Raw genomic sequence first — 14,022 nt, forward strand, 5'->3', positions numbered from 1 at the left:
CTTCTTGGTGGCTCTTCACTTTATTTGCACCTAGTCCTCGTAACGGTTCATACTCTCGTTTTTCTTTTCTTTCTCTTGGATGCCGTACCATTTACTTGATCAGCTCCACTGGCTATGATTTTGTTCTAGCCTGAGGGGACCTAAGGTCACCAACTGTATCTACAGTTGCTAGGAATGTGTATATATATATATAGTGTGTGAGAGAAACTATGCGTTCATATATCTCTATATATTGCTAGTGTGAGCACTATCTGGAACTCCCCTAGTGAATTAATAAAGTTGTATTGTGTATTATTGTGATACTGTAATAAATTTTATTATAGAAGGAATGTCATTATAATTGTTTTGATCTGCCAGAATTATCTGTTAAATTAGCCTACACCTGTTGAAATTTACATTTATTTTGCTTTGAAATTAGACAAAAAATGGGGCAGTAGATCATGGAAAGGTGAGTGGGGGACATTCTTCACATGACAAAGTCATCTTTTTACCTCCGACTGGTTAAAGTCATTTTTTTGTCTGTAGTTTAAGTTCAATATGATTGGCGATTGGATCTGTGGAATACATCTGGAGTGTGTCAATCTGTATGGATAACTACAAATACACAAGCACAAATCCCACATTGATTCTTTATGGACCTTATTCCCACAAGTGCCATCTTGAAACCAGAATGAGACCTCACGTGCTAGTGTAGTGGCTACCAAGACTAATCTATGTATCAAACGGTCCATGATACAGGATTTGGAATCCACTCACGTTCATTTACAATTAATGAAGAACAAACAGTTGACAAAAAAAAAAAACACTAGACTGACACTGCATTTTTGTTTCACTTGCAATCTATTAAAATTAATTTTGTGCCACTGCTTTGGAATTGGTAGCATGATGCCAATGAAATTTTATTTTTTTGGTAATATGCTCATTTCTTAACATTTTGAAAGAATGAAACAAAAGATGATCACATGTTAGAACTATTTTTCATTTTCGTCAAGACCTTTTAACACAGGGTACTTAGATTCTGTCACCAATAACTTACCTTACCCTGCATACTTGTGTATTTATTATTATTTATTATTGTGTGTACATTCATATCTCAAGCATTTCTGTAGCACCAACCTGTTATGTTTGCTATATATGATGTTATTATTTTGCACATTGTGTAACATCTCTTACTACTTACTACTGTCTTGACAACATTTGAAATGCATAGCAATCTTCCTACATACTACTTAGAAATTAATTCATTCAACACAAATACACTATTCACTCTCATTAAGACCTTTAAAGTTTCCACTTGATCAACTTTTAGAGTCCAACCCAAATCAATTATAGTTATGTCAATATTCAAATGATCAAGTGTCTACATATTGACATTCTGTAGAAAAAAGATCTGTGAAAGGCAGTGTTGATGCTGATAGAACATCGCGTTTCTCTACAATGACAAGAGGTATGGATATGTCATATGTCATATGACCACGCACATGACAAACACACAAACAGATAAATGGGAGAAGCATGAAATCTGGGAGCAGTCAGCTTTGACCGGCTGTAGCGAGATGCGATGCTACCCAAAGTAAAAATGTGTGGCTTTGTCTTCTCAATGCTTGCAGCACCATCTAGCATTTGCCTCCACCTCAGTTACAATTAAAAATTTATAAAAAAAAGAAATTGAAATCAAAACATTTAGAGTACCATCTTAGACAGCTTTTTTCAAACATCAATGGTACTCATTTTACAATAAAACAAACTTAGCAAAGGCCACCATTGACCACTTTACAATGTGGATGTCAATGTTCAAGATTTACAAGACAGTATAGTTGGCAAACTCCATTAAAACCTTTGAAATACATCACATTACAAAATATATGTACAAAGTTTGCAATTTACCCCAAAACAGCATATGTAAAATTCAGTTGGCAGTAGTAAAACATGGCCAACCACACTGATCACCAAAATATGTTCCTCGCAATTAACCAAGAACACTAATGTGGCAAATAACACAGTGCCCAAGTTACAAAAATATATGAGAGGCAAAAGGTACAAGTCAAAATATTATATGGTAAAAAGTATTGTAAACATTCTGTAAAACAAAAACTGAGGATAAAAATTTAATATAATGGTCCATATACAACAATAATTGCAGACTTTAATTTCATAACATGGATACAAAGTTCATGACAGAACCTATGAGCGCAAAAAAAAAACCTCGTTTTGCTATTTATGATTAATAAAATTGGCAAGTGCCACCATTTTTTTGATCAATTTACAATGCAGATGTACCTTGAAATGTACTTTGATAGTCTTGGCTGTATATAACTTCCCTCCGCAATCTCTTACAGAACTAATACTTGTTCTTTTTTTTTTCTATTAAAAAAAGGTCTTCTGTCACTCATTAGAATTTATTAAAGTGACTGCTTTATTCCTATTGTGTCATAGTTAAGCTGCTACATTTTCAACCACAGTTGTTGTCACCTTAATAAAAGGTTTAAAATGTAGTTCTACTTTCTTATGATTTTGTATTTTGCCACATATTAAATAAAGTAATTTAAAACACACACACAAACATGGTCTGTTTCAGTTGATAGTTGATTGCCATCATTGAGCTCACTTCACATCATAATTATAATTGAAGGTGACGAGAATAAAGAATCAACGTTAATTCCACTACACTTCTATGCTCAAATGAAAATATTGAGCCAAATCTTGGGAAATGTTTCCTTTACAGATACTTAAAGATTGTCAACAGGCTGCCAAATAATTTATTTTGGCTCTTTTTGTACACAATGTTATCGTGGTGCTTTAGAATAGTAAGAAACACTACCCTGACTCTCCTCACAATCATGTCAACAGTATTGTGTGCTCTTGATGTTGCATTGTATAATCATTCCCATGATATAACAAACAAAAAAACAAGATGATGAGTACCTAAGATGATTATACCTAAACACAAAATGCAAAAAAAATTATTTTTTTACTCAGTCAGAAAAAAATTCTTTTTGGAATGTTATAAATAGATACAAGTATATCTTCCAAAAATATTCACCTTTTCATAAAAAGGTTTCTGACATCAGATCTAACTACATTACTAACAAAAACTTAAACATTTATTCTTTGATCAAACATAGCCTTATGTGGTTGCCATGCTCTTCACTTCACAGAAACTGACAAGGTTACAAATTTGTGATGGCAAAATAAAAAAAATAATTTGCAGTTGACAAGAAAGAAAGCATCATCTTAAGTCAAAACATTGTAACAAACATTACAAAATGTTGATACTGAGAATTACCCATTTTTCAACAACAGATGTTGAAATGGCATTTAAATGTTAAAGTCCTTTATAATGTTTAAAAAGTAAAGTTAACAGAAAGCAAAAACTTTCCATTTTACAACAAAGTCAATTCCCAATATAATCCCTGATTCTTACCATGCTACAGACAGAGATAATGATTTTTAAAAATTGCTCTCATTTTGGACAGCAAAGGACTCTTCTTAATGATGGTACAAGACTCGCTGTTTATACTTGAGGGTTATTTTAGTTAAGTTGGTAAACCAAAGGATTGTTTCGACATACTTTCTGTTGAGCATTGCTGAACTGAAATTTACCAACATATATAAATGCTTCCTCTGCAATTAATAACAATATAACAGATTCAATAAGCTCTTTACAACACTGTCTTAAATTGTTTTAGTCATGAATGAAATGAGAAACAGGAACGAACATTCTTGCAGAAATATTTTTCTTCATTAAATGTTCTTAGCTTTCCTATATTTCAGTCCAGCCATGGTTTGATGCATTTCTCGTAAACTGTCATATTCCTGTGCCAATGTGTGTGTTTTACTCCAGGTACGGTACAGAAGTGTAAGCTGCCTCTTTTGTTCAAAGTGTGTAGTCCAAAACTATCATCCTTGTACCACTGACAACAGAAATCATTTTAGTTTACGGAACTATTCTGCGAATGACGCACAGTTAACCTTACATAGATTGTCTCTACTTCCTTACATTCCATTTACTTAAATATATTTATTTTACCGTTTAATTTTGCTTATGCTGCACATGAAGTTTCCAACCACCAAATGATCTAGTTTCCATCACACTCCCTTAAAATATTGCAGCATACATTTCTCAAAATGTGAATATACACTGCATTTCCAATGATTTAGTTTATATTCTATTCCAACTGATCTTTGCTTTCCTATATATTTTAGTATCTGACTATTATTTTACTTCTGAAGTCTCTCTAATTTTTCAGATGTTATAAAATTCATCTAAAATGATGCTTCACTCTGGTCTTTTGTTTTGGATGTCAGAGATATCAGTCATGCCTGGTGTCTGACAATCATGCAGCTATGTCTTCCACAAAAGATCAAAAAGCACTCTTCACAGCAAAGATTGCTCATGCTTAAACTCACCGTCTGTTGCGTCATGTCCAAAACGGCCTCGTTCTGGTCATAGAACCCAAAGTGGCTGCAAACAAATTGATCAGTACATACTAGATTCTTTTAATGTGTCATTTCATCAACAAGAAGGAGAAAAGGCATTCACATCTATTGATTTACAATTATGAAATTTATAATACATAATTATTATAGATTACAGGATATTTTAAGCTTTGACAACAACTACTAACAAATTCTTTTCTGATTTTTTTTTTTTTTTATTGTTTTGTGCAAAGCATCCAATGTATGCCCATTCAAAAATTATTCCCAGAGTTTGCTTCAACTGACTAGACTCACACTTCTGACCTATTGAGAGTGCTCATTCTGGGTACAGAATTGACAGGTTCCTCAGCTGATCATATTCAAGTTCTCTGCACCTTGTTATACACTGATAGCTTACAGGTCTTTGCTTCAAGGGACATGGCAATATAGTCCTCCTTGAAACATTTCTTTGGTCAGATCAGTCCTTTGTCCCTTGAATGGTCCCCTTCACTCGGGTTGGGGGTGGGAGGCAAATATATGGATAGATGCAGCAGTTAACAAGGCTTGCCACTCATGCCTGTCTTGGGCTATAACCAATGAGTTCTATCCAGAATGACCAGTAGCACCTTGATGCTTCCAGAGAGGGTATCTACATTACCATTCACCAAATTTAGGGAGGTGAATTTACCTCCAATTTTGGCCTTGAACATTTCCGCAATGTTTAGGTCTTGCAGCTTCTCCAAATCCAAGCAAACTTAAGTTGATTTGGATATGGAACAATCCATCTGGTAAGTTTCAAGTTGCTGTCTTTTGATTTCTTGTGAAGCTGTAGGGTACTGGCTAATGTAAGCAAAGTCTTTACTGAACTTTAAAAATAACAGTATGCAAGGACAATGATCAACACTGACCTGGACTGCCATGGAGTAATGACACCATCATCAGGACCTCCAATGAGGACTAACCTCTTTAGGCGAAGAAAGTTCTCCTTGAAGTCTTCAGACAAAATCAAACAAAAATTTAAAATGATGTAGAATCAAGAATGAAGAATCAAGGATGATGCCAAACAAACAACTCTGGTATACAACAAATAAATCTTATATACAACAAAGGAAAATAGTTGCCACTACTGGCATCACAAAAAAATGTGCAGAGTAAGGATAAGTAAGAGGAAACAAAGTGATTATCCCTTGTGAAAATTGATTGTTGTGTAACCAAAATTAAAACTGAGATAATGATTTCCTGTTCATCCTTTATTAATTTGTGCCAAAGCAGGAAGTCGAAACAAATCTGTTTCCCTACCTCCACTTTTTGGATTGGCAGTTTCATTGTTCAGAACAGCAAGGTAGTCTGAGTAGTTCATATACCGCTCATGATGATGAGGATCTGAAAATAAATCAAACAAAATGCACCTGATATCTTGTGTATCAAGAAAGAGCATTGCAAATCTCAGCATTTTATTTTCTTTGTGAATAACCTTGCAAAACAAATATCTGGAGAAAATTATTACAAAATATCTTTATCTATTATTGTAATACATTGAGAAGACAGAGCGATTATTGGATTTTGGGTTTTTGCCTCTAAGGATTGTTAATACTCTTGAATGGTAAGCTGCTTTTAAATATTTGACTTGCAATTGAATTCAAGTAGGATTTTCCTAAAAGTGACCAGTAAACAACAAAGAAATGATAACCAGAAACTGTGGGTTACATTTATACTTAAAAAATAAATCGATGATATTTGTGATTGCTCACATGCTCATCCTAAAAAAAAGTCTAGTTTGAAAATTACCATAAGAAACTGAGAAAGGTATTTCATAATAGCATTACAAAGGTCAGTATCTTGTACACAGAAGTTTACACTTCCAAAGCACTGCAGTTGTAATAGCACACAATATACTTACCATTCCAGTAATTCCCAAAAGACCAGGTTTGTCCTTTATAAGTGTAAAAAAACCTGAAAGAATTGAAATCTTCCATTTACAACAATTTATGGTGGACACATAAAGGAATTCATTAATACATGCACAAGCATAATTACACCCAGACACACATTATGTTAGGAGAAGAAGGTAAGTTTTAAGAGACATTTTAAAGGAAGAGAGAGTAAGTTTACAGTGAATGAAGTGGCAGTTCATTTCAGGTAAGAGAACCAAAAACAGAAAATGAAAGGGAGCTAAATCAATAGGGATTTGGTAAAAAAGCTTCAAGGCTTGTTAGGTGTAACTTTTTTTTTTCAAATGACTACTGTGCATGATATTCCTGTGATATTCCAAAATATTTGTAGACGTGTATTTTGAGAACAGAAATATTTATCCAGGTAGTCCTATAAAGTTTTTTTTTAAGTGTTTATGTACCCACCCACTTGTTCATAAGGACAAAATATCCCTGACCGCAAAGGATAAAGATCTGACTTACAGAGAAGCTGAACACCAAAATCCCCTCAAAAAAAGTGAAAGGTGCTCACTTGTAAAGGTCGTGCTTTAATAGTTGGGGGAAGAAATACTTCAGGTAGTTAGTATCTGAAAGACAGGCATAAGATTATTAATTCAAAATGCCATCAGTCACCAAACGTTAACAGTGGTGCATTCAGAAGTTCTTCTATTCTATGACCACAAAAACCAATTAAACCATTTTTTAAATGCTGTAAGGGTGTTATTAACCATTTCCAAGTTTTCAACTGATGCCAATAAAGCTCACCTCCATACTGTCCAGCCAGTGGGCAGCTGAGTGCGATGAAAGTTTCAACATTATGAGGTAAAACTGAGAGAACACCACGACAAATCAAACCACCTGTATAAAGAAGAGGAAAAAAAAAATCTTAGTGATTCTTTCTTGATAATAAAAGACAATGAGGATGACATTTCAGTTGCCAGTGTTATCTTGATGGAAATTCAATTTACCCTAAATATAAAAAATGTAAGGCAATATAAAGATGCATGACTTAAGCATCCTAAATTCACAATTATTGAATTGAGGTTGAAAGCCAAGACCTAATTTTTCAGGGCATCCATTTTTTGCCCTGTTGCAGACAATTCTTCATGGTAGGATCTTCAAAGATGCTGTGACACATCAGAAAAAAAAGAAGACACTGCACCATGATGATGATGAAATTGATGATTATGGAAAAAAACAAAAGACAGAAGGAGAACTGTAAAACAGCAATTTTCCTCCCCATTTTTTGTCGCAACTGATTGAATGAGCATTTTTATACATAGTGTTGTACTTTTCAAAATCTAACGTACCTTGTGAAAAACAGAGAAGAATAATACTGTCTGATGTCTGGTTCATTATACTTTCCAGCATTTTGCTGAAATAGTCTACCTGTTCCCACAATGGGAAGACACTGTTTGCATAATTAAAGCCATCCAAAGCAGTTGCATTCATCAATGGAAAGTCCTTAACAAACAAAAGCAACAGCAACCATGTAAGCATGAATGTTAAATTGCAATTTTTAATTACTTAAAATATAGCTGTATACAAAAAGTTATTTTGTCCATCTCCCAAAGCAACTCTTTCGGAAACATGAAAAATGTTGCTGATCGTAATGGATGTACTTGAACAGCAATCCTTGGAAATTAAATACTTTAAAAATCTGTATTTTTTAGCTTTAATATTTATATGGCCCACAAAGAATTAATTATTGTACCATTTCATTGAGCTCTATAGTTACTCTACGATCTAGAAATTAAAGTTATGAACGTCCAACATACTTCTTTGGTTTATAATTTATGATGCTAGAAAAAGAAGTAACAAGCACTGACCTGTTTGATGAAGTCAAGAAGATGGTTAAATTCCTTTGGTCCATTCAAAATCCCATGAATGAGAACCAGGCGCTTTGGTCTTTGAAAATCATGTGCTTGAGCATTACACAGAAAAAAGGCTGCACCTCCCAAAATGAGCACAGACTGCAGTAGTTGTGATGCTGGTCGTAATGGCTTTTCCTCCATCAGCTAAAAGACAACAAACGTTGAAAACAACATAAAAATATGAAGGTCGAGCTGGGGCGCAATTTTTTTTTACAGTGACTGGGTGAAATTCAATTCATAAGACACCATCGGATCTCTGCAAATATAAGTACCTCTCTTCTACCCATCTACAAATATCACCCCAATCCAAACATCATAGGACAGAATGTTAATCCTTAAACAGGGGTGGGCTAGTCATACAAGAACACAACATAGATGGAATTGCCGCACAACTGTAGATTTTATTCAGAGTTCCACTCGGCGGGTGGCCTGCTGTCTCTCCACTCTCACTTCCAAATCCAAAAAGCCTCTCTCCACTGTAAAGCTACGCTACTTATTTTCTCTACCGTCGAACGTTCCAGGACCATCCACCCTCTTTCCCAGCCCAAGTGGCACCACTGGACACACCCACACTGCCCTGTCTGGTCACTGTTTCCCTAAGTGGCTCAGGCAACTGCGTAACTTCTGATGTTAGACAATGACCCAGTACCCGCGGGTGGCAGCTCAGCAACTTTGTAACTTCTGATGTAACAATGACCCAGCAGCTACGGGTGTAAGCTTAAGGCCAGCTATTACGCACGCAGCCGACATGAGAAAGACAGTCCTGGTGCCATTCGACGCCGACTTACAAAGACATAACTTTAGTACACAAGGAACAGTCCTGGTGCCGTTCCACGCCCACTCTCTACAAACAAAAACATAACTCAGTACACTACTAGAGTGCTACAAATAATTCAGCCATAAAGATAATTTGTTAGGCTATTGTTAAAGAAGATGTCTACTAGCTCATAAATGGTGCTGCTGATTACTTCAGTGCTAAATGATAGCAAGCAAGTCAAGCTAATAACTGTAGAGTTAGTGTTAATATATATTTATTCAGTTGCATGAGGAAATGAAAACTCATGCATTTACCAAAATATCATCTTATCAGGATACTAAGTAAAAACCTTCCTCATTGTTGAAGATGATGCTTGATCATAACTCTCCTATTTCCCAGACTTCCATAATTTCAACTATTATCCAGCTGCATGCGGAAATGATCATTTTCCCACCAAAAAAAAAAAAAATCCTCTTACGAAGACAATATGGGAAAAACCTTTCGTTTCTTTAAGACAATATGTACTTCATGACTCCTACTTCCCTGGTTTCCGTATTTTAACTATTATATTCATTGCTTTATATAGCTCATCATGAACTTGCAGACTGACTTTGACCAGTGTTAGTAGCATTGCACAAATATAACAATAGCAAGTTTGCTATAAGTCTATTTCCTGCGCTGGTCATGCCAAAATAATAGCAAGCAATACAATTTCGCCAAAAAAAATTTTACCTTTAAAAAAAGTTCACCACTATAGTTCATCGGTATGTGTATCCATTTCAGACTGGAAGCTGATAGTAACAGTCATTTCAATAAGCTCTTGAAGTTTGGGGTTTTCAGTCCCACAATCATGCCATTCATGGTAAAATCTATATTTCTCATTTATTTAGAATACTGTTAGCAGACACAATCATGTGTCATGTAAAAACTTAATGAGCAATTAATATTTCACAGCGCGATACTGCGTTTTTTAAATGAATCATAAATCATTAATGGAAGAACATATATATTATATGCTTAAATTTAAAATACCTGGTGTGCTGACTATGGTTACTGTCAAGGCTGGTTATTACCACAGGAGTTCATGTGTGTGTTCTTCCTGTTTCATTGCTTGTTCTAATCTAACAATTCCCACTTAACATCCATTATACCACGAACTAATATCCGTCAGTGATTACACGTGTTAAGTGTTTCCATATTTAGATAATGCCTTTCCATTTACACTGTGTTTGAGGGGAAGTACAATACTGTCCGTCCCTTGCCTACATTTTCCATGATTTCTAAATTCTGCTGTAAACAAACACAGTTGAAAAAAATGTAAAAAAATGTTTTAAAAGTCAACAAACAAACAGTAAAAGTATGATCGCTACAATATTTATAGTTCCTTGAAAGCTCGAGATTCAAAAGTTCAATTAAGTTCTTCCTGGCAAAGGCGACTGTCTATACATAATAGAATGAAACCTAGTCCAGTAAAAGTCGTTCTCCCGTTGTTATTACACTTTTCACAAAGATATAATATGCAAACCGATCATATTCAAACTGAAACATAAAATATACAAATTTAACTGGCTGCTAGCTTGTCATATATATTAAATTGGACATCAGCTCGCAACTAGCAGAGTGGCGCAGTGGAAGCGTGCTGGGCCCATAACCCAGAGGTCCGTGGATCGAAACCACGCTCTGCTAACATTTTTCTTGTTTTCCCCACGATTTTAATTCTAGTTTTGGAAACAAGTGCACATGACTCTATGAGCCTTATCTGCGTGGTACAATGGACATGATTTTTAAAATTCAAACAAATAAACAAAATATTCCTGCCTAGATCATTAAAAGCGCATTTTGTTATCGAAACTCGTCCACGCCCAGCTCCCATCTGCGAAGCTCAATTTCCTGCTTTCAATGACATCGTACTCGATACCACTTCTGTAGCACTTAACTAGTCCCTTATTTTGTGAAAGCAAGAAAAAAAAATAAAACAATCAATGCTGAATAACAATTCGAACAGGAAATTAAGGTCCTTGCAGCTATATACGAGCAACCACATTTCGCCTAGAAAACCACCCCTGTAGTTAAGAGAAACTACTTTTAAGAGAAAATTAGAGATTTAAAAAAGAAACCAATTAAGAAAGGAAAAGAAGAAGAAGAGAAGCAAGAGCAAATATCACGAAAGGTTAAATAAATGACGTAAGCGGCAGGTCATCACGGGTGATAAGGTGATAAGCGGCAGTCGTCTGCTCGTCAAACGAACACTGCAATCTTTCTGTGTCCAGCGCAAAACACGATGGCAAGTCCGACAGACTGTTCTATGAAAGCAAGAATTTCTTTCGCAGTACTTGGCATTTTAATTGGGGTTTCAATACTAGCAACGTTCGGTTACCATTACAGAAACTGGAGTGCTGCTTCGTGGGGCTTGTGTTCAGGTAAGAAAATGAACCTTTGTACTTTAATTAATCGTCGGGGTACCTGTTGAATCTGTGTAGAGCTTTCTATAACTACTATACTGTGGTTGATATTCATTTCCAGATTCTTTAATTATTTTAATGTCGAACACTTCCTTTTAAGATCTATTGTCCAACTGTCAATATCCTTTCGTAGCTGTTTATAGTTTGATCTGAAACATAACCAGTTTTTCCACGTGTTGTGAAATTGTGAAAGTTGTAAATTGTAAGGCAGGTAGTTTTACAAGGCACGTGAAAGATTTTAGATTTCAAACATGAAAGAAGTGTAATCAAACTTTGTTAATTAGCCATTAATATAGTTTTGTGAATAAAATCCCCCCACACACACACAACTTAAAAAGGCATATGTCATACCGTTGCTTAACAATTGTACGTATAAGTTCGTGGTTTGTGTTTGCGCAGTGCTCGTCGTCTGCCATTGAGTAAAAGAGTTGATTCTTACTTCTTCGGATGTCATTTTTTTATTTTCTGTTTGCACCACTCAACAAAGAATGTCAGGATCCTGTGTATTTCAAGACTTACAAGAGCTACGTACTGGGTGTCCGAACATATGCTCACAACGAATATTTTACGCTTGTATGCAACAACAATGTGTGTTGGTGATTTGCCTAAAGCGTAAAATATTCGTTGTGAGCATATCCAATGGATCTTGCTGAACCTTAATTCTTAAATATTTTTTTTTTTTCAGAAGTGACACAGGCAAAACTTGCAGAATGTTATTACAACTTACAAGGCCTTAAAAGTCTTGATATATTCGCCATGCATGTATTGACAAAATGTTACATTAAATCAAGTTTTTCAGACTCCTGCAAGTCTGGCCACTGAACAGATATAATAAGAGCTGTAGCCCCATGTAGCCACTATGGGGGAAAAATTCCTCAGGGAAACCAAAAAAAATATGGACAAAACAGCCCTTTCCCATAATCACAGAAAAACTTTAAATCATGCAGGCATCATCACTGGAGTGTAAATTGTATAATACGACTCGAGATTTTCTTTAAACAGAACCCCATTCTTCGTACCTCAGTGATCAGAAAAAAAAGGCAGACTGACAGAAATACCATGCAATAAAAAAATTATGGAGGGCTAAGTCAGCCGGTGTGAGGACATGACAAAAATATACAGAAACTATTGTAGTAGTGTTGGCTTTTGACTTGGTTTGTGTGAAGGATTAGCACCTGCAACTGTTACCTAAAAATATGGTCAAGGGACCTGGGTAGAGAATTGTTTTGAAGTTTTACCACTGAGCAGGAATTTGGGGTATTTTTGGAGGTAGGTTTTGAACAGTAAGGTGAGATCAAAGATGAACTGCAAGAGGGCCAAGCTGAAGTGCAGGAAAGGATGGATGGAAAATGCACAGAGTGCTGCAGTTAGAGGCAGCTCGGCAATAAGTTCATCTCATAGTACAGTGTCAGATAACCATTTTGACAAATTCACGCTGCTTTTATGTTTTCTCCAGCCAGTTATGACCAGTGTTAAAAAAAAAGTTGGAAGCTGTGTCTAATACATGTATTTCTCTTTCACCAGTGGCATAGCAATGTGGGATCAGGGAGCATAGTCAGTGGCACCTGTACAGGTCTTTGTCATTAGTTTTGATTATCAAGCTTCAACACAGGCAAATCACCAGCACACAATTATAAAAACAGAAGTTCTTAAAAGTTTTGGAAACCCCAATGTGTGTGTGTTTACAATATGGCGATGGTTGCTCGGCATAGAGCTATAGATAAAAAAACTATCCTTCCAGGGAAAAAAACTTCTTTTCCAGAAAAGCACATCAGCATCTGTTCCTGCATAGGCAGTTGAGGAATTCTGGTGTTAGAAGCCCTCTCCTTGAATCACTGTATGGTAGCATGATCGAAAGCATTTTAATGCTTAATCTTGCTGTGTGGTTCGTCGTTTTTTCCATCAAAGATAAAGGTTTTTTGATGAGGGTGGTCAAGATTGCCAGCAAGATCATTAGCTTTCCACAAAGATAATCAGGTGATTAAGGCTGTGAGGTTAAAAGTTGTCAGTATCATCACAGACCCCTGTCATGCACAACATTACCATGTCTAAATGCTATACTCTCTGGTCATAGACAGAAACAACTGGTCTCCAAGAAAGTGTTTTTGCCAAATCCTTTTTAGCAACTGTGACAAAAAAGGTGTATATATAGCTGCATGCTCACATGCAGCACACACCCAAGTATAAATATTTTATGTCTCGTGTACATGCACATAGATATAATAACTGACTAATAAATATAATGTTCTCATCTTCAGCAATAGGAGCCTTTGTTTTAGACACTGAGAGACTTTATTGTCTTAAATTTATAAAGCTATTATTTAGCCCTTGTTAACTTCCAGGCTAAAATATAACATGACACAATGAAGCTGTAATTTTTAATGTAACATTGTGCTTAGCAAATTTACATGACATCTGTGAATCCATGTCTACCATAAATAAGTCTGACGCAGTAAAAATGCATTTGTTTATATCAGCTGTATTTACATACATTTGCAAAAGTGCCGACAGACAAATGTTAAGATTTTTTTCTTTCTCTCTTTCTGACACAAAAAAATCAATCCAACCCCTCCTTCCTG

General features: G+C 35.5%; 1 protein-coding gene and 1 non-coding gene across 4 annotated transcripts; one reads left to right on the top strand and one right to left on the bottom strand.

The window, feature by feature from the left end:
• Positions 1-963: 963 nt before the first annotated feature.
• On the bottom strand, positions 964-10,593 carry LOC112576015 (lysosomal thioesterase PPT2-A-like). Of its 3 annotated transcripts, XM_025258204.1 has the most exons (11): positions 10,014-10,593; positions 9,714-9,772; positions 8,180-8,368; positions 7,661-7,814; positions 7,116-7,208; positions 6,883-6,937; positions 6,320-6,372; positions 5,719-5,802; positions 5,328-5,412; positions 4,411-4,465; positions 964-3,914 (listed from the first exon to the last, which is right to left on the bottom strand). In XM_025258204.1, the coding sequence occupies exons 2-11, from the start codon at positions 9,741-9,743 to the stop codon at positions 3,771-3,773; spliced, it is 942 nt and encodes a 313-aa protein (XP_025113989.1). In that variant the 5' UTR covers positions 9,744-9,772; positions 10,014-10,593; the 3' UTR covers positions 964-3,770. The 3 variants fall into 3 exon arrangements, with proteins under 3 accessions (XP_025113989.1, XP_025113990.1, XP_025113991.1); XM_025258205.1 differs by lacking the exon at positions 9,714-9,772 and having other exon boundaries at positions 10,014-10,587; XM_025258206.1 differs by lacking the exons at positions 9,714-9,772; positions 10,014-10,593 and adding an exon at positions 9,013-9,219.
• Positions 10,594-10,595: 2 nt separating this feature from the next.
• On the top strand, positions 10,596-10,667 carry Trnam-cau. Its single transcript has one exon. It is a non-coding gene; the product is annotated as a tRNA-Met (tRNA).
• Positions 10,668-14,022: the final 3,355 nt, after the last annotated feature.

The sequence above is a fragment of the Pomacea canaliculata genome, linkage group LG11 (genome assembly GCF_003073045.1).
Source record: "Pomacea canaliculata isolate SZHN2017 linkage group LG11, ASM307304v1, whole genome shotgun sequence".
NCBI classification, from domain to species: Eukaryota; Metazoa; Mollusca; class Gastropoda; order Architaenioglossa; family Ampullariidae; genus Pomacea; species Pomacea canaliculata.